Source organism: Bison bison, unplaced genomic scaffold (assembly GCF_000754665.1).
Source record: "Bison bison bison isolate TAMUID 2011002044 unplaced genomic scaffold, Bison_UMD1.0 scf7180017864063, whole genome shotgun sequence".
Classification (NCBI taxonomy): Eukaryota; Metazoa; Chordata; class Mammalia; order Artiodactyla; family Bovidae; genus Bison; species Bison bison.
The window spans coordinates 208440-227097 of NW_011494635.1; the positions used below are offsets into that span (position 1 = coordinate 208440).

General features: G+C 44.5%; 1 protein-coding gene across 1 annotated transcript; it reads left to right on the plus strand.

The window, feature by feature from the left end:
• Positions 1–16985: 16985 nt before the first annotated feature.
• SCP2D1 (SCP2 sterol-binding domain containing 1) lies at positions 16986–17701 on the plus strand. The gene has a single exon (XM_010836328.1). The coding sequence runs from the start codon at positions 17024–17026 to the stop codon at positions 17492–17494; it is 471 nt and encodes a 156-aa protein (XP_010834630.1). The 5' UTR covers positions 16986–17023; the 3' UTR covers positions 17495–17701.
• Positions 17702–18658: the final 957 nt, after the last annotated feature.

Sequence of the window (18658 nt, forward strand, 5' to 3'; positions counted from 1 at the left end):
CTCATCACCCATCCAGGACGTTTTTTTTCATGTCCTCAATCGTCCTATGAATATGAGAGGAGACTGTGAATGGAGGGGCTCAGGTATGGCAGGTCAGGTATGACCAATGTGTATTCAGTTGTCATTTCCACGTTGAATCAGGAAGCACATTCAGAAACGAGAGGCATATGGTCAGCAGCCAATTAACAGCCTTGGTGGAATTCTGATCAGTTCAGGAAATGGTGTTAAATTGAAACCATGGCCAGCTCTGTCTGTTAATGAGCTGTGCTGTTCCCTCCACCCCACTCCAGTGTTCTCCCTGACTCCCTGAGTCAGAGGAGTCACAGCTGCTGAGGCTAGAATCTGACCTCAGTACTGGCTTCAGTTTTTCATCTGCAGGGACTTTTCTTGTTTAACCATCCATGGCCACATTCTCAGCACATGCTACCAAATGCCCAGAGAAGTCCTTGGTTTTTGATGTCAGGGTTTTTAATAAAGAGACTCGGGCCCGATGTATTGTTTGCTGGTGTGTGTGCGTGTGTGTGTGTGTGGGTGGGTGTGTGTGTGGCGTGGACAGGGGAGATTGAAGGCAGGGTGGGTGGTGAAAGAGGTAGAGAGGTGGTGAATCACTCATTCCAGAGAACCAATTAAATTACCTCCAGGTAGTCCATCATGTCGACCGTTTCCTGTTGCCTTTTCTCCCCTCCTTGGTGCTGGCGACCAGATCCTTTGGGATCCGGTGACCGGAGCAGGCACCTGCTGGTCTGCTCAGGTCCAAGCAGCTCATGCTCTGCTTCTTTAGCTGTCGACATAGGAATTGCATTCATTACCTTGTGCCCCACTTTTGAAGCTTCCAGAAATAGGAATTTTACTGTCAAACCTCAGTGGAGGGAGTCCATTCAAACAGCACATAATGGGGCCTAAAAAGTGTGTCCATGTAAAATGTCAGACCCAGTCATCTGGGTTTAACTTACTTTCATCTGGTTCTGCCTAACTTGCCCAACTACAGGCATGACTGCACTCACTCCTGGATTCCGTGGCAGCTGTTTTCTCCTGTGTTTTCTCATTAGTGTCTGTGATTCTAATGTGGCAGATTCAATTCCCCTTGATTCTCCTCCCCATTCAACAGTTGACTCAGTATATCAGTTAGGTTTTGCTGTGTAACAGGCCATCTAAAAATAGTGTGGCTTAGAATAACACATGTTATCTTTAATTGATTTAATTTTTTAGAGCAGTTTTAGGTCCATAGCAAAACTGAGTAGAAAATGCACAGAGTTCCCATATTCTCCTGGCCTTACACATGCACAGCCTCCAATACCATCAATGTACCTCATCAAGGTGGGACATTTGTTAAAATCAGTGAACCTATGTTGAGACATCATTATCACCCAAAAGCTACAGTGTACATAAGGACTGACTCTTGGTGTTGTACATCCAGTGGGTTTTGACAAGTGATGACCTGTAAGAATTCCATGGACAGAGGAGCCTGGTGGGCTACAGTCCATGGAGTCACAAGAGTCAGACACGACTGAGCAACTAAACCATCATCATCATCCATTGATATGGGGCTTCTTTCGTAGCTCAGATGGTAAAGAATCTGCCTGCAGTACAGGGGACCCAGGTTCAATCCTTGGGTCAGGGAGACCCCCTGGAGAAGGGAATGGCTACCCATACTAGTATTCTTGCCTAGAGAATTCTGTAGACAGAGGAGCCTGCTGGGCTACAGTCCATGGGATCACAAAGAGTCAAACATGACTGACTGACTAATGCTACACTACTACTGCAATGACTCTCCACTGATACGGTATCATACAGAATAGTCACACTGCCCTAAAACTCCTCTGTGCTCCACCTGTTCATTCCTCCCTACCCCCAAACCCCTGACATCCACTGATCTTTTTCTCTGTGTCCATAATTTTGCCTTTTCTAGAATGTCACATAGTTGGACTCATACAGTATGTAGCTTTTTCAGATTGGCTTCTTAGCAACATGCTTTGAAGTTTCCCTGTATCTTTTCATGGCTTGATAGTTCATTTCTTTTTAGTGCTTAATAGTATTCCATTGGGAGAAGGCAGTGGCAACCTGCTCCAGTACTCTTGCCTGGCAAATCCCATGGACAGGGGAGCCTGGTAGGCTGCAGTCCATGGGGTCGCTAGGAGTTGGATACAACTGAGCCACTTCACTTTCACTTTTCACTTCCATGCATTGGAGAAGGGAATGGCAACCCACTCCAGTGTTCTTGCTTGGAGAATCCCAGGGACAGGGGAGCCTCGTGGGCTGCCGTCTATGGGATCGCACAGAGTCGGACACGACTGAAGCGACTTAGCAGCAGCAGTATTCCATTGTGTGAATGTACCATAGTTCATTTTTAACCCACTGAGGTACATCTTGGTTGCTACAAGTTTTGGCAATCATGCATAACACTGCTATCAATATCCGTGGGTTTTTGTATGGATATAGTTTTCAGTTCATTTGAGTAAATACCAAGGAGCACAACAGCTGGATCCTATGGTCAGTGTGTGTTTAGTTTTGTAAGAAACTGCCAAACTGTCTTCCAAAGTGGCTGCTCCGTTTTGCATCCCCCCAGCAGGGGATGAGAGTGCCGGTTGCTCCACGTCCTCTCCAGCAGTAGGTGTTGTCAGTGTGTGGATTTTGGCTGTTCTGATCGCTTGTATGCTGGTAACACACATTTTTCCTTTCTCAAGGTTCTGTGGATCATTTAGGTGGCTCTTCTCACATGGGCTTCTTGGCCGGGCTGGGTGATCTAGGCATCTCACTTTTATTTCTGGGGCCTTGGTCCATGTGGCCTCTCACCCTCCAGCAGTCTTCTTCAGATGGTGGTGGAATATCTCCAATAATCAGAGGGCATGGCTAATGGTGCAGCACTTTTTAAGCTTCTGCTTGTCTTAAGTTTGCTGCATCCCACTGTCTAAAGCAAGTCACTTGGACAGACCCAGACCAAAGGGATGGAGAGATGGACTTCACTTCTTGATGGAAGGAGCTGAAAAATATCGTGACCTCCCTCCGCCCCCATTTCTTCCATCTGTGGCAACCAGTGACTGGGACATCTAACTCAGCAATGGGATAACCTCTGATATTACATTGAAAATCTCTAGATCTCCAGTTTAGGAGTCACCCAGAAAAGCAATTTCTTGTTAGTGCAGGGAAATCTTAGAGGAAGGAGATTAGATAATCACATTCTTCTTTTCTAATTACCCAGTTGGTTTTATTCCAAAGGGGCATCACCATCTCCTTGGATCCATTAGGAACTTCCAGCCTTTGGTCTTAATGCTTCATAAAAGAAGAGCAATCCATTTATTCTTATCTTCACCTTCTTAACTGCTGAGGAAGATGTTGTTGAAGTTTAAGGGGTGATCATTAATCATGTGTCTTCCTCTTCCATCTTTGGAATCAGTTGAGAAATAGATGTAAGCCATGGGAATTGGAGGTCAGAGTAGCACCTCTGTTGCTGGTAGCCCTGGAGCAGAGAACATGGTTTATGCTACAGTCAGCCAAGGCTCCCTGCTTCTTCCCCCAGGACTTGGGGTGCCCATGAGCAGTGGTACTTGGGTCTGCAGAGCAGGTCCACTGGCTAGTGCCAGTGGAGAAAGGAGAAAGGAGAATCGTTGCCTCTCACGTTTCAGGTCATGGCAGTCAAGACAAGGGGATTGAAGCAGGGCCTGGGAGCCTGGGGAGGAGAGGTCACCCAGGCTCTGTGTGGTTGTGATTCCAGCTTCCCCTTCAATACCAGTCAGCCATAGCTTTCCCCTGGGGAGGAGTAGGGAGGGAGAAAGTGGAAGGTTGGGTGGACACTTTCCTCCAATACTTTCTGTTCTGATTTGTGGGCACTTTTTTCTGTGTGCATATGTATTTAAAACCTCTCATTGAAGTGTAATATACCTCTGGAGAAGAGCACACATCATAAATGTGTGGTTCAATACATTTTCCCAAATTAAAAACACTCAGATCGAGATTTAGAAAATTACTAGCTCTCTAGAAGCTATATGAACTCCTTTTGGCAGGGGGAGGTGGAGGGTCTGGCTTCTTTTGTTCAAAACAGTGACTGTGAATTTCACTATGTTGTGTATAGATGTAGATTGTTAATTCTCATTGCTGTTTAGTTTCCTGTAATTTATCCATTCTACTGTTGATGGGCATATGGGTGGTTACCACATTTGGCTGATTAAAGTCATTCTAATATGTGTCTTTTAAGAAAAAATGTAGATATTTGTTTGGTATATCCCTGGAAATATTGTCTGGGACCCAGCAATTCCACTTGTACAGATATATCCAAAAAAACAAAAACAACCTACCCATTTTAGATACTGAAACCTCTTTCCCAGAGTGGAACTCTTTGGCGTTCTTATTGGCAGCATTATGAGAGTTCCAGCTGCCCTTGTCCTTCCTCCTAATACTTTGGAAAAGGCCAATGTTCCTGTTCTATAGATGAGGGTGAAATACCCAGAGAGGGAGGAAATGAATTCCCCTATAATTAAAAACAGAAAAAAAGTTGTAAATAATTAAAAAAAATTAAAAGTGTATGAGCCCTTCTTAATTTTTGAATGCATTTCAAAATAAGTTGCAGACTATGAACAGATGGGGTCTTTTCAGGGGCAACACCACCCTGCAAACAGGAGAGCAATTTATGACCTAACTTTAGAAACTGGAGATACTCTCAAAGTCTCACCCATCTGGGTGGAGGAAGGGTTTTTGTGGACAAAAAGTTCCTGCACAGAAACTGTGATAAAATACCCACTAGTGGCTGTAGCGATGGAGTGGGAGTGTTTAACCCTTCAGCCATGCCAACAACATGCTCCTTCTTTGAAAATAGGGTGCAGAGTGTTAGCAAGTGAAGAAGAGTGACCGGTCATCATGCAGTTTGACTCATCTCCTTTGTAGCAGAGACGAGAGAAGGGAGTCTTTTGGCTTCATTGATTCTGGCTCTTGTCTGACTTCTCAGGGGAAGGACCACATGCTCTAATGAAGGGTTCCAGACACTGGAGATACCTGAAGATCAGGAGAATACATGCTGACAGCTCTCTCCTTTGAGAAGTTTGCCTCCCTCCTGCACTCCTTGGGGGCACTTTATATGCATTGCCTGGCAGCGGGGTTTATTATCTTTTTGCAACTGGTAGAAAAGTGAGGCTGCTGCTGCTGCTGCTGCTGCTGCTAAGTCACTTCAGTCGTGTCCGACTCTGTGCGACCCCATAGACGGCAGCCCACCAGGCTCCCCCATCCCTGGGATTCTCCAGGCAAGACACTGGAGTGGGTTGCCATTTCCTTCTCCAATGCATGAAAGTGAAAGGTGAAAATGAAGTCCTCAGTCGTGTCTGACCCTCAGCAACCCCATGGACTGCAGCCTTCCAGGCTCCTCTGTCCATGGGATTTTCCAGGCAAGAGTACTGGAGTGGGGTGAGAAAAGTGAGGCAGGGAGGCTCAAAAGACTCTCTGGGGGCTATCAGGGAGCCAGATGTTCAGCTGGAAATAGAAACCGAGAGCTCCAGGAAATCCAGACAGCCTGAGTGGGCCCCTTAATCTCTGGACCCTTCTGTGTCTTTTTAGACAATAAGCCTTTCCTTGAAAGAGTTTTCCCCCGACTAAGGACAGGGCTGCCTGCTCTCCTCCAGGATGTTGTAAAAAGGTGACATTTAACAGTGGAAATTGAAACCCTAATTGACTTCTTCTGCAGCAGAAAAAGAAGTGCCCTGTGTTCTATCTCTTGGCCCCATGTTTGTAATTGTCCCCGTGGGGTTCTACCTTGAGGGGAGCTGAAGAGGCAAAATAGAACAGTTCACTGGAATTGGTGTGGTTACACGCTTGAGATTTGTTTCTCCTGTGCAGTGGAAGCTATGGAGGGGGCCATTCAAGCAGACAGAGGCTCCACGTCACTAGACCCCAAATCGAAGCTGCCCCAGAATCTCTTGCAGTGATAAATAAAGAGGTGAGTTCTCCATTTCCAGAGCTAGGTGAATAAGGGGCTGTGATTATTTGGCTTAGGTGTGTTACTTCTTTGGCTAGTAGAATTTTAACAGAAATGTGAGCAAAGTCTTGGCACAAACTTGTGCAGGAGGTCTTGCCTTCTTGTATTGTGGTCTTCATAGTGAGAAGAACCTGCCCCTGGGAGCCTGCTGATCAAGCAGAATGAGAGACACAGGGCCTGGAGCCTAGGCCAGTGGACCCCCACCAGACTGGCCAATCCCTAACCTCTCTGAAGCCATGTAAGCAAGAAATAATTGCTTATTACTGTGAGCCTCTGAGATGTGATGGTTTGTTATGCAGCACATGTTATAGATGACTGATAACGAGGCTGCCAAATAGAGAATAAGTAGAGATTCTTCATGTGCTATGGACAAAATTTGCGTATGTTCAACTTGGAATTGTCACATAACCAGCACTTAGTAACTGAGAGGAACTGAGTTCAACAGGGTGATTGTATTTCATATGTTTAAAAAGAATGGTGTGAACCGTACTATGTATTCTGAGTGTCTGGCCTGCCTTCTAAATGACTGTAACTTTTATGAATCCTTTTCTAATAGCCTTTTCCCCATCTTTTCACCAGTCAGTTTGTTGACATCTACCTATAATTCAGTACTAGGCTGATTCATGGACACTCATATACTCCTATATTGCTGTATTTGTTTTGTTACATGTCTATCTATCCATCCGTCAATCCTCTTGTCTTTTAATGCATTTCAAAACAAGTTGCAAGCATGAGTACACATCACTCCATGGAGAATTTTGACAGATGAATATACCCATCACCCCTGAGTTTCTTTTTTTTTTTTTTTTTCCCCCCTGAGTTTCTTCATGCCACTTCCCAGTTAATCTCACCCTCACACCTCAGAGTAAAGAGTCTTTTGATTTTTTTTCCATTATAGATTAGTTTTGCCAGTTTTAGAACTTCACGTTTGTTGTTGTTCAGTCACTAAGTCCTGTCCGACTCTTTGCAACCCCATGGACTGCAGCACGCCAGGCTTCTCTGTTCTTCACTACCTCCCAGAGTTGTCTCAGACTCATGTCCATTGAGCTGGTGTTTCTATCTAATCATCTCATCCTCTGCACCCCCTTCTCCTAAAGGGAATTTATATTATGCAGTCTTTTGGCATAACATTTTTGATATTCATTCCTGTTGTGTCTGTCATTAAAGGTCCTCACTGGAGGCTGAACAACATGCTGCTGAATAACCAACAAATCACAGAAGAAATCAAAAAAGAAATCAAAATATGCATAGAAATGAATGAAAATGAAAATACAACAACCCAAAACCTGTGGGGCACTGTAAAAGCAGTGCTAAGGGGAAGGTTCAAGAAACAAGAAAAAAATCCAATAAATAACCTAACTCTACACCTAAAGCAACTAGAAAAGGAAGAAATGAAGAACCCTAGGGTTAGTAGAAGGAAAGAAATCTTAAAAATTAGGGCAGAAATAAATGCAAAAGAAACAAAAGAGACCATAGCAAAAATCAACAAAGCTAAAAGCTGGTTCTTTGAAAGGATAAATAAAATTGATAAACCATTAGCCAGACTCATCAAGAAACAAAGGAAGAAAAATCAAATCAATAAAATTAGAAATGAAATTGGAGAGATCACAACTGACAACACAGAAATACAAAGGATCATAAGAGACTACTATCAGCAATTATATGCCAATAAAATGGACAACTTGGAAGAAATGGACAAATTCTTAGAAAAGTACAACTTTCCAAAACTGAACCAGGAAGAAATAGAAAATATTATCAGACCCATCACAAGTACAGAAATTGAAGCCATAATCAGAAATCTTCCAGCACACAAAAGCCCAGGTCCAGACAGCTTCACAGCTGAATTCTACCAAAAATTTAGAGAAGAGCTAACACCCATCCTACTCAAACTCTTCCAGAAAATTGCAGAGGAAAGTAAACTTCCGAACTCATTCTATGAGGCCACCATCACCCTAATACCAAAACCTGACAAAGATGCCACACAAAAAAGAAAACTACAGGCCAATATCACTGATGAACATAGATGCAAAAATCCTTAACAAAATTCTAGCAATCAGAATCCAACAACACATTAAAAAGATCATACACCATGACCAAGTGGGCTTTATCCCAGGGATGTAAGGATTCTTCAGTATCTGCAAATCAATCAATGTAATACACTACATTAACAAATTGAAAAATAAAAGCCATATGATCATCTTAATAGATGCAGAGAAAGCCTTTGACAAAATTCAACATTCATTTATGATAAAAACTCTCCAGAAAGCAGGAATAGAAGGAACATACCTCAACATAATAAAAGCTATATATGACAGACCCACAGCAAACATCCTCAGTGGTGAAAAATTGAAAGCATTTCCCCTAAAGTCAGGAACAAGACAAGGGTGCCCACTTTCACAACTACTATTCAACATAGTTTTGGAGTTTTGGCCACAGCAATCAGAGCAGAAAAAGAAATAAAAGGAATCCAAATTGGAAAAGAAGAAGTAAAACTCTGTTTGCAGATGACATGATCCTCTACATAGAAAACCCTAAAGACTCCACCAGAAAATTACTAGAGCTAATCAATGAATATAGTAAAGTTGCAGGATATAAAATCAACACACAGAAATCCCTTGCATTCCTGTACACTAATAATGAGAAAATAGAAAGAGAAATTAAGGAAACAATACCATTCACCATTGCAATGAAAAGAATAAAAAACTTAGGAATATATCTACCTAAAGAAACTAAAGACCAATATATAGAAAACTATAAAACACTGGTGAAAGAAATCAAAGAGGACACTAATAGATGGAGAAATATACCATGGATTGGAAGAATCAATATAGTGAAAATGAGTATACTACCCAAAGCAAGCTATAGATTCAATGCAATCCCTATCAAGCTACCAATGGTATTTTTCACAGAGCTAGGACAAATAATTTCATAATTTGTATGGAAATACAAAAAACCTCGAATAGCCAAAGCAATCTTGAGAAAGAAGAATGGAATTGGAGGAATCAACCTGCCTGACTTCAGGCTCTACTACAAAGCCACAGTCATCAAGACAGTATGGTACTGGCACAAAGACAGAAATATAGATCAATGGAACAAAATAGAAAGCCCAGAGATAAATCCACACACCTATGGACACCTTATCTTTGACAAAGGAGGCAAGAATATACAATGGAGAAAAGACAATCTCTTTTAACAAGTGGTGCTGGGGAAACTGGTCAACCACTTGTAAAAGAATGAAACTAGAACACTTTCTAACACCATACACAAAAACAAACTCAAAATGAATTAAAGATATAAATGTAAGACCAGAAACTATAAAACTCCTAGAGGAGAATATAGGCAAAACACTCTCTGACATACATCACAGCAGGATCCTCTATGACCCACCTCCCAGAATATTTGAAATAAAAGCAAAAATAAACAAATGGGACCTAATTAAAATTAGAAGCTTCTGCACAACAAAGGAAACTATAAGCAAGGTGAAAAGACAGCCTTCAGAATGGGAGAAAATAATAGCAAATGAAGTAACTGACAAAGAACTAATCTCAAAAATATACAAGCAACTCCTGCAGCTCAATTCCAGAAAAATAAATGACCCAGTCAAAAAATGGGCCAAAGAACTAAACAGACATTTCTCCAAAGAAGACATACAGATGGCTAGCAAACACATGAAAAGATGCTCAACATCACTCATTATCAGAGAAATGCAAGTCAAAACCACAATGAGGTACCATTTCACACCAGTCAGAATGGCTGCTATCCAAAAGTCTACAAGCAATAAATGCTGGAGAGGGTGTGGAGAAAAGGGAACCCTCTTACACTGTTGGTGGGAATGCAAACTAGTACAGCCACTATGGAGAACAGTGTGGAGATTCCTTAAAAAACTGGAAATAGAACTGCCATATGACCCAGCAATCCCACTGCTGGGCATACACACTGAGGAAACCAGAATTGAAAGAGACACGTGTACCCCAACGTTCATCACAGCACTGTTTATAACAGCCAGGACATGGAATCAACCTAGATGTCCATCAGCAGATGAATGGATAAGAAAGCTGTGGTATATATACACAATGGAGTATTACTCAGCCATTAAAAGGAATATATTTGAATCAGTTCTAATGAGGTGGATGAAACTGGAGCCTACTATACAGAGTGAAGTAAGCTGGAAAGAAAAACACCAATACAGTATACTAATGCATCTATATGGAATTTAGAAAGATGATAATGATAACCCCATATGAAAGACAGCAAAAGAGACACAGATGTATAGAACAGTCTTTTGGACTCTGTGGGAGAGGGAGAGGGTGGGATGATTTGGGGAAATGGCATTGAAACATGTATAATATCATATATGAAATGAATCACCAGTCCAGGTTCAATGCAGGATGCAGGATGCTTGGGGCTGGTGCACTGGGATGATCCAGAGGGATGATATGGGGAGGGAGGTGGGAGGGGGGTTCAGGATGGGGAACACATATACACCCGTGGCAGATTCATGTTGATGTATGGCAAAACCAATACAATATTGTAAAGTAATTAGCCTCCAATTAAAATAAATAAATTTATATTAAAATAAAAAACCATCTAAACAAAAAAAATTCAAGATCTTTACAGGCTCTCTTTACCATCAGCATTCGGGCTTCTGTGATATGTCCACAGTTACAGTGACCACAGTTAAATAACACACTGTACCAAAAACATCCTTCTGAGATAGGCACAGCTCCTGCTTGTCTGGCAGAGATCTTGTTCTTTGGTTTGCACCCCTGGCCCTCTCCAGGCTCAGGGTTGATGAATCTTTCAAAACAGCCAGAGGAACTTATCAGAATTTGTTCCACAGTGGTCTTGATGTACTGAGTTCAGTAAGACCTAGGGGCTGACCCAGCTCTGTTGACTGACTGCATCAGACTTTTCTCCAGGGGGGTCATCAGGGTTTCCAAACCGTGTGTTAGAGGGAGTGGCTAGGGACATGGCAAGTTGTCCTTCTTACTTTGCTTTGTTCTGCTCTGGCGGGGTGACCAGAGTCCACAGCAGTGAGTGGGAAAGAAGGAAAGAAAATGAGAATAAAATGACACTTCCTCCACCGTAGCTAAATGCCAGTGCTCAGCCTGTTGGGCCATTTTATCCTTAGAGTTAGTTTGAAGTTTTTTGTTTTTCAAACTTTAAACCTTTCATTTTGTATTGGGGTACAGCCAAATAACAATATTGTGATAGTTTCAGGTAAACAGTGAAGGGACTCAGCCATCCATGTACACGTACCTGTTCTCCCCCAAACCCCCACTCCCATCCAGGCTGGCATGTACCATTGATCAGAGTTCCCTGTGCTATACGATAGGTCCTTGTTGGTTATCCATTGTAAATATAGCAGTGTGTACATGACTTTTGTTTCTAAAAATCAAAGCACTTGATGTGGCTCCAGCTTTGCTCCTGAACAACTTAGTGGAGCTGGAACTATGTTTTCCAGAACTCCCATCCACGCAGACTTCCAGGGTGAGCACAGGGTACTGACCTCCCCTGAGCCTTGGAAGGCAGAAATGATACAATGTGGAGTCTTTCTACCGGGGGAAAAGGTGGGTGCGGCTACTCAGGCGCTATAGACCTGTAGGGAGCATCTGGGGTCCCCTGGCTCGCCTGGTTGGTCACTTCACGGGCTTCCTCATCTGCCCACTGCTTCCCTGACCTCTGGGCTGGGCTGCCGCTCAGCTACCCTCAGGCCCTGCCCAGACGCAATCAGCAGCTGCAGGGAAACTATGTAGCCAGCTCCTTCCCCTACATGAGGAAGGTCGTATCCCTCTAACAGGTCCCTGGCCTGTGTCATTCTTACCCCTGCCTCTCAGTGGACTCCTGAGTGAACACCTACCTCAAGGATGAGTGCCATTCACTTAGTTCCTCCTTTTGTTTCTCTAGCACCTCTATTGGGTTCTACGCTCCTCTAGGCATCCCCGAAGTTAAGAGAAGGTGGCTGACTGAAGAAAGGAGAAAGGCACAACCTAAAAATTGAGAACCATAAGTTGGGAAGACAGCCTCTCAGATGGCTCTGAGGGACAGCTTGGAAGAGGAGCCAGGATATACAGGAGTTCTGTGTGTGTGCTCAGTCGTGTTCGACTCTTTGCAGCCCAACTATAGCCCTCCAGGCTCCTCTGTCCATAGGATTCTCCAGGCAAGAATACTGGAGTGCATAGCCACTCCCTTCTCCAGGGGATCTTCCTGATCCTGAGATCGAACCCAGGTCTCCTGCATTGCAGGCAGATTCTTTACCATCTGAGCCACCAGGGAAGTCCTAAAAAATTCGTTGCTCAGTCGTGTCTGACTCTTTGTGACCCTGTGGTCTGGGGCCCACCAGGCTCCTCTGTCCCTGGAATTCTTCAGGCAAGAATACCGAGTGGGTAGCCATTCTCTTCTCCAGGGGATCTTCCCAACATAAGCATAGAACCTGGGTCTCTTGCATTGCAGGCAGATTCTTTACTGGCTGAGCCACCAGGAAAGAAACAAAAACAAAACCCAGTAGTGGAACTTCAGAATGTTACTGTTCATTAAGAAAACATGATGCCTCAAGTTAATGACTTTAGCTGCTTTTCTGTGTTTGGGAAGATGGGAGAGTCTGGGTTCACTGAAATCATTGCTTTGGTCTATACCCCAGCTATCTAGGGCCACTATCCTGCTTTTTTCCATCCTGAATCTCCTCAGGGCACACACTGAGAGGTGGCTGAGGGCTTGATGCCATCCAGCCATCTCATCCTCTGTCGTCCCCTTCTCCTCCTGCCCCCAATCCCTCCTAGCATCAGAGTCTTTTCCAAGGAGTCAACTCTTAGCATGAGGTGGCCAAAGTACTGGAGTTTCAGCTTTAGCATCATTCCTTCCAAAGAACACCCAGGGCTGATCTCCTTCAGAATGGACTGGTTGGATCTCCTTGCAGTCCAAGGGACTCTCAAGAGTCTTCTCCAACACCACAGTTCAAAAGCATCAACTCTTCGGCACTCAGCTTTCTTCACAGTCCAACTCTCACATCCATACATGACCACTGGAAAAACCATAGCCTTTGACTAGACAGACCTTTGTTGGCAAAGTAATGTCTCTGCTTTTCAATACGCTATCTAGGTTGGTCATAACTTTCCTTCCAAGGAGTAAGTGTCTTTTAATTTCATGGCTGCAGTCACCATCTGCAGTGATTTTGGAGCCCCAAAAAATAAAGTCTGTCACTGTTTCCACTGTTTCCCCATCTATTTGCCATGAAGTGATGGGACCAGATGCCATGATCTTCGTTAGTTCTGAATGATGAGCTTTAAGCCAACTTTTTCCTCTTTCACTTTCATTAAGAGGCTTTTTAGTTCCTCTTCACTTTCTACCATAAGGGTGGTGTCATCTGCATATCTGAGGTTATTGATATTTCTCCCGGCAATCTTGATTCCAGCTTGTGCTTCTTCCAGCCCAGCGTTTCTCATGATGTACTCTGCATAGAAGTTAAATAAGCAGGGTGACAATATACAGCCTTGATGTACTCCTTTTCCTATTTGGAACCAGTCTGTTGTTCCATGTCCAGTTCTAACTGTTGCTTCTGACCTGCATACAGATTTCTCAAGAGGCAGATCAGGTGGTCTGGTATTCCCATCTCTTGAAGAATTTTCCACAGTTGCGTCCAACTCTTTGTGACCCTGTGGACTATACAGTCCATGGAATTCTCCAGGCCAGAATACTGCAGTGGGTAGCCTTTCCCTTCTCCAGGGGATCTTCCCAATCCAGGGATTGAACCCAGGTCTCTCACATTGCAGGTGGATTCTTTACCAGCTGAGCCTTGGTTTGTGACATTGGTTATAAAAGGTATTCTGAAAAACATTTTGAATGATGTCAGGAACATCAGAAAAATGCGTCACTTTTCTTAGAAACTTTATCTGTTATTTTATTCACAATCAGTCTTATTAATTTATGAGTAGGCATATCTTACACATTTTATCTAATTAACTATTTGCCTGTCTTTGGCCCTATCTTCAGCTGTGTCTTGAAATAGGAATGCCCTTACCCTGGCCAGTAATGCCTTTTGGGAGGGATGATCTCTGTTCTATATATATAAAATCTAAGTTACTGGGACTTTACAAATATATTTGTACATGAGTTTGGTATAGTACAGTAACTTTTTTTCCAGTGAGAAAGGCTTTCAGGGCTTGGCACTGTCTTCCCATGGATGTGGTGGATTAATATCATTATTGATCTTCACCCTTTTCTGTGTGTACACATGTCTTAGCTTGGGCTGCTGTCATAAAAATACCATGAACTGTGTGGCTTATAAACAACAGAAATTTATTTCTCATGGTTCTGCAGGCTGGAGTCCCAGATTAGGGTGCCAGCCTCTTGGGAGAGCTCTGTTACAGGTTACAGACTGTGGACTTCTCACTGTATCCTCAAGTTAGGGAGGAGAGAGGGGACGCAAGTTCTCCTGTGACTCTTAGGGCATTAACCACACTCATGAGGGCTTCCCCCTTATGACCTCATCTAGTCCTAATCATATCTCACTTCCTAACCCATCACATGGTGGGGTTAGTGTTCCAGCATGTGAATTTGGAGATTATACAGACTTCTTTATCCATTCATCTGTCAGTGGATGTTCAGGTTACTTTCATGTCTTCATATGACCAGGGATCAAACCCTGGTCTCCTGCATTGCAGGGAGATTCTTTACCATCTGAGCCACCAGGGAAGCATGGCACCCCACTCCATTATTCTTGCCTGGAGAATCCCATGGACAGAGGAGCCTGGCTGGTTACAGTCCATGGGGTCGCACAGAGTTGGATACGACTGAAGAAACTTAACACATGTCTTGGCTACTGTCAACAGTGCTGCAGTGAACATTGGGTGAATATATCTTTTCAGTTAGAGGTTTCATCTTTTCTGGATATATGCCGAAGAGTGAGATTGCTGGACTATATGGTAGATCTACTTTTAGTTTTTTAGGGAAACTATACTGTTTTCCACCGTGGCTGCACCAGTTTACATTCCCACCAACAGTGTAGGAGGCTTCTTTTCCCACACCTTTGCCAGTACTTATTATTGTTTAGTCCCTAAGTCGTGTCTGACTCTTTTGTGACCCCATGGACTATAGCCCGCCAGGCTCCTCTGTCCATGGGATTTCCCAAGCAAGAATACTGAAGTGGGTTGTCACTTCCTTCTTCAGCAGATCTTCCTGACTCAGGGATTGAACTCAAGTCTCCTGCTTGGCAGGTGGATTCCTTACCACTGAGCCACCTGGGAAGCCCGATAGTAGAAATATCCTCCTCTAAAAGATAGGAACTCATGGAGGGATATGCATGGGCTGTGAAACTGTATTCTCCTCTGACATGCTGAGGCAGGAATGGCAGCCCTGTTGGGGACCCATCTGAACAGTTCAGAAGGGACAACCCATCCTTGAGGAAAATCAGGCATGGTGGGCATGGTGCTCGGTGGTCCATTGACTGTTCCCAGCGAGCTTACTGGGGCAATCCATCCTCTTCATTTTAAACTCTTAATATATTAGTTGCATACTTGGTGGCCTCAGGGGAAAGACTTGGTTTTGGAGCCCATTGCATTTTGTTTAACTGCTCCATGTTAATAATACCAGCTCATCCATCAAGTACCAAAGAAAATGTACTGAAAACTTTTGTACTTTCTGAATTCCTCCCAGAGAGAAAAGAGCTTCCAGCAACTCCCTACCAGCTTCACTTACATTTAAGAACACCATGGTGGGGAAAGGACACAAGTACCCACCTGGCCAGAGCTCCCAATGACCCAATCTGGGACAAGCTGAGTGAGAAAATAAATAATCATCATAACAGATGATAAGAATAAAGCAATATCCATGAGTCCATATTGGGATAAACAAATGATTGCACAGGTGAAAAAAATGAGGGAAAGCTCATTCTTCCAGCGGAATTCCAGTCGTTAAATCTAAAAGGAGTGATGGGCATTTAACACCAGTGGGTCAGGGATGGGGGCAGACAGGAGTGGGCTGGAGTGTGATAGGAAACAGGGTATTTGCAGAGTCTCAAAGTATCATCTTCCACAAGACATTTATTCATTACAAAGGGAGAAGCAGTAACTCTGCAGGGAGCTGCCCATCACCCGGTGACGCCACCTTAACCAAGGAATCAAGGTCAGCATCACCGTGGAGGGACATTCTGGCACCATAGACCCCCTGATAGGATACACAGCGAAGGCACAAGATCCCTGCGGTGGCATTCCTGCCCAAGCCCTCAACCTCATCATGAGAAAGCATCAGGCAGACCCAAAGTGGGCTCTGAAGTCTTTCTCCCTCTGTTTAAACCTGGCTGCCCTACGACTCACTGGGTGGCTTTGGAAAGTCACTTCACTTCTTGCCTCAGCTTCCTTATCTGTAAAATGAGGATTGTACCAGTACCCACCTCAGACAGTTATATGGAGAGTTAAGTGTGTTGATAAAATACATGTGCAGTGCCTACAGCGGTGTTGTGGCTTGGAGTGAGGGCTGTGATAGTGTCTGCAGTTATCCTGTGAGACCAGCAGCGTCTTCTGCCGACCTCAGGGATATTTGTTTCTTTCCTTTTTCCCCTCTCATTCTGCTTCTGGAAGCTTCCAGTGCAGGCCCTGGTGCTGAGCCCTCCTCCACCAGCTGTTTTGTTCTAACAGTTTTTCCCACTCCCCAGTAGGTAGTGGAAGCACCAGTATCTGGACCTTAAGATCATCTGCTTTTGAAAGAATCAGAATGAGTGCTCTCTCAGTTAGGGCTGTTGAAAAGACAGAGCTCATGTCACCAGAGAACCTTCTGCGGGCCAGTTTCCTTTATTCCCAGCCCGGGGTCCAGATCTTTCTGGGCTGGGCTTGTGGGACCTTGTGGTTTAGGGGAGTGGTGGTGTGGATCTGTGTCACAATGACCTGGCCGAGCCCTAACCCCATGTCACGTGTTTAGCACCCGTTCAGCCAATGAGACTGTGGCACACACACACAGCCTGAGTCCCCGCTTGGCCTTGCCTTTGATGTCACAATCTGACCTTGTGTATATTAACCTGGCCGCAGCTGCTCACACACCAGTCGGCAAGGTCAGGAGGACCAGTGCAGTGGGATGTGGAAGAGAATTGACCATCAGCTCAAGATCAAGGCAGGGGATGGGCCGCAGGCAGGCCAGTTCAAGGAACTGGGTCCAGGTCGGGAACCTGCTGTGCCACACCCTCTCTCGCTGTCAGAATTCCAGACCGTCCCAGTGTTTGAGGACATCAGCCAGCACGTCAAAGAAGTGGGGGACCAGCTGGTGAAGAAAGTCAATGCCATCTTCCAGCTGGACATCACCAAAGATGGGAAGACTGTCCACCAGTGGACCATTGATCTGAAGAACGGCTCTGGGGACACGTATCGAGGACCTGCCAGGCTCCCAGCGGACACCGTCTTCACAATCCCCGAGCCTGTCTTCATGGAGTTGATTTTGGGCAAAATGAACCCTCAGAAGGCTTTCCTTGCCGGCAAGTTCAAAGTGAGCGGCAAAGTTCTGCTTGGCCAGAAGCTGGAGAGAGTTTTCAAGGACTGGGCTAAGTGGTAAGCCTGCCGGAATATCAGGAAAATGAGCAGACCTCTCCAATTACAATGTCAAGCAGCAATCATGCTTAAGCTGAAGATTAAAACAAAAAGTATTCAATATTTTTACTCAAATTCTTCCTATTCAAGTTTGATTAATGTTCCTGCTGATGTGTTAATTTGGAGCGAGGGTTCTAGAGCAGTAAAGAGAGTTGCAGTGTATCACCTAAAATCTTTGTCTTTTTCTTTCCTTAGATTTATTTATGTCATAATACGCTAGGGTGAAAGCCCCAGGTAGACACACAGGTGGTTTTGACAGCTGGGTTTAAATGCTTCAGCGATTGAGTTCCTGAACTTTCGTTTTGTTTGGAGTCTTTGGGAAAGAAGTGATGACCATCACTTTGCAGTATTCCATTGGCAACCTGGCTCTTTGAGGAGACTTTAACACAGGGTTGCAGTGTTCTAAAAGGGTGAACTCTCCTGGTGGCTCAGATGGTAAAGAATCTGCCTGCAGTGCAGGAGTCCCAAGTTTGATCCCTGGGTTGGGAAGATCCTTTGGAGAAGGGAATGGCTACCCACTCCAGTATTCTTGCCTGGAGAATCCCATGGACGGAGGAGCCTAGTGGGCTACAGTCCATGGGGCAGTAGAGAGTCGGGTACGACTCACACTTTCACTTTCTTTCCACAGCTGTGGGGATGGAATGAGGTCACAGAGGGGGTGTGCCCCTGATGTAACACAACTTCTGATGGATTTAATTCCAGTAGAGTCGAAGGGCTTAAAAAATGTTCTAGGCTGCTGGTTCTTAAATTGGAATGTACATCTGATTATCTGGAAGCCCACATGGCTGGGCTCCACTCATTGTTTCAACTCTGTAGGTCTGGATGGCGTGGGGAATGTGCATTTCTAGCCCAGCTCCCAGGTGATGCTGGTGGGACCACCCTTACAGAACCCCTGCTGTGGTCCACGCACAGCTTTCAGTGAAGATCACAACTGATCTGCTCTAGACCTGTGAGATGTTCCAGCATGTCGAGGGTCTCCCGCAGACAGATTACACAGCCCTCTCGTGGGCCATTTCTGGCGTCAGGAACTTGTGCGCTGAGCATTTCACAAAATCAGAGGTGATGCTGGGAGATATTTCCTTCTGGGAACCCCCTCCACACATGGAACGAAGCAGCTGCAGCCTGATGA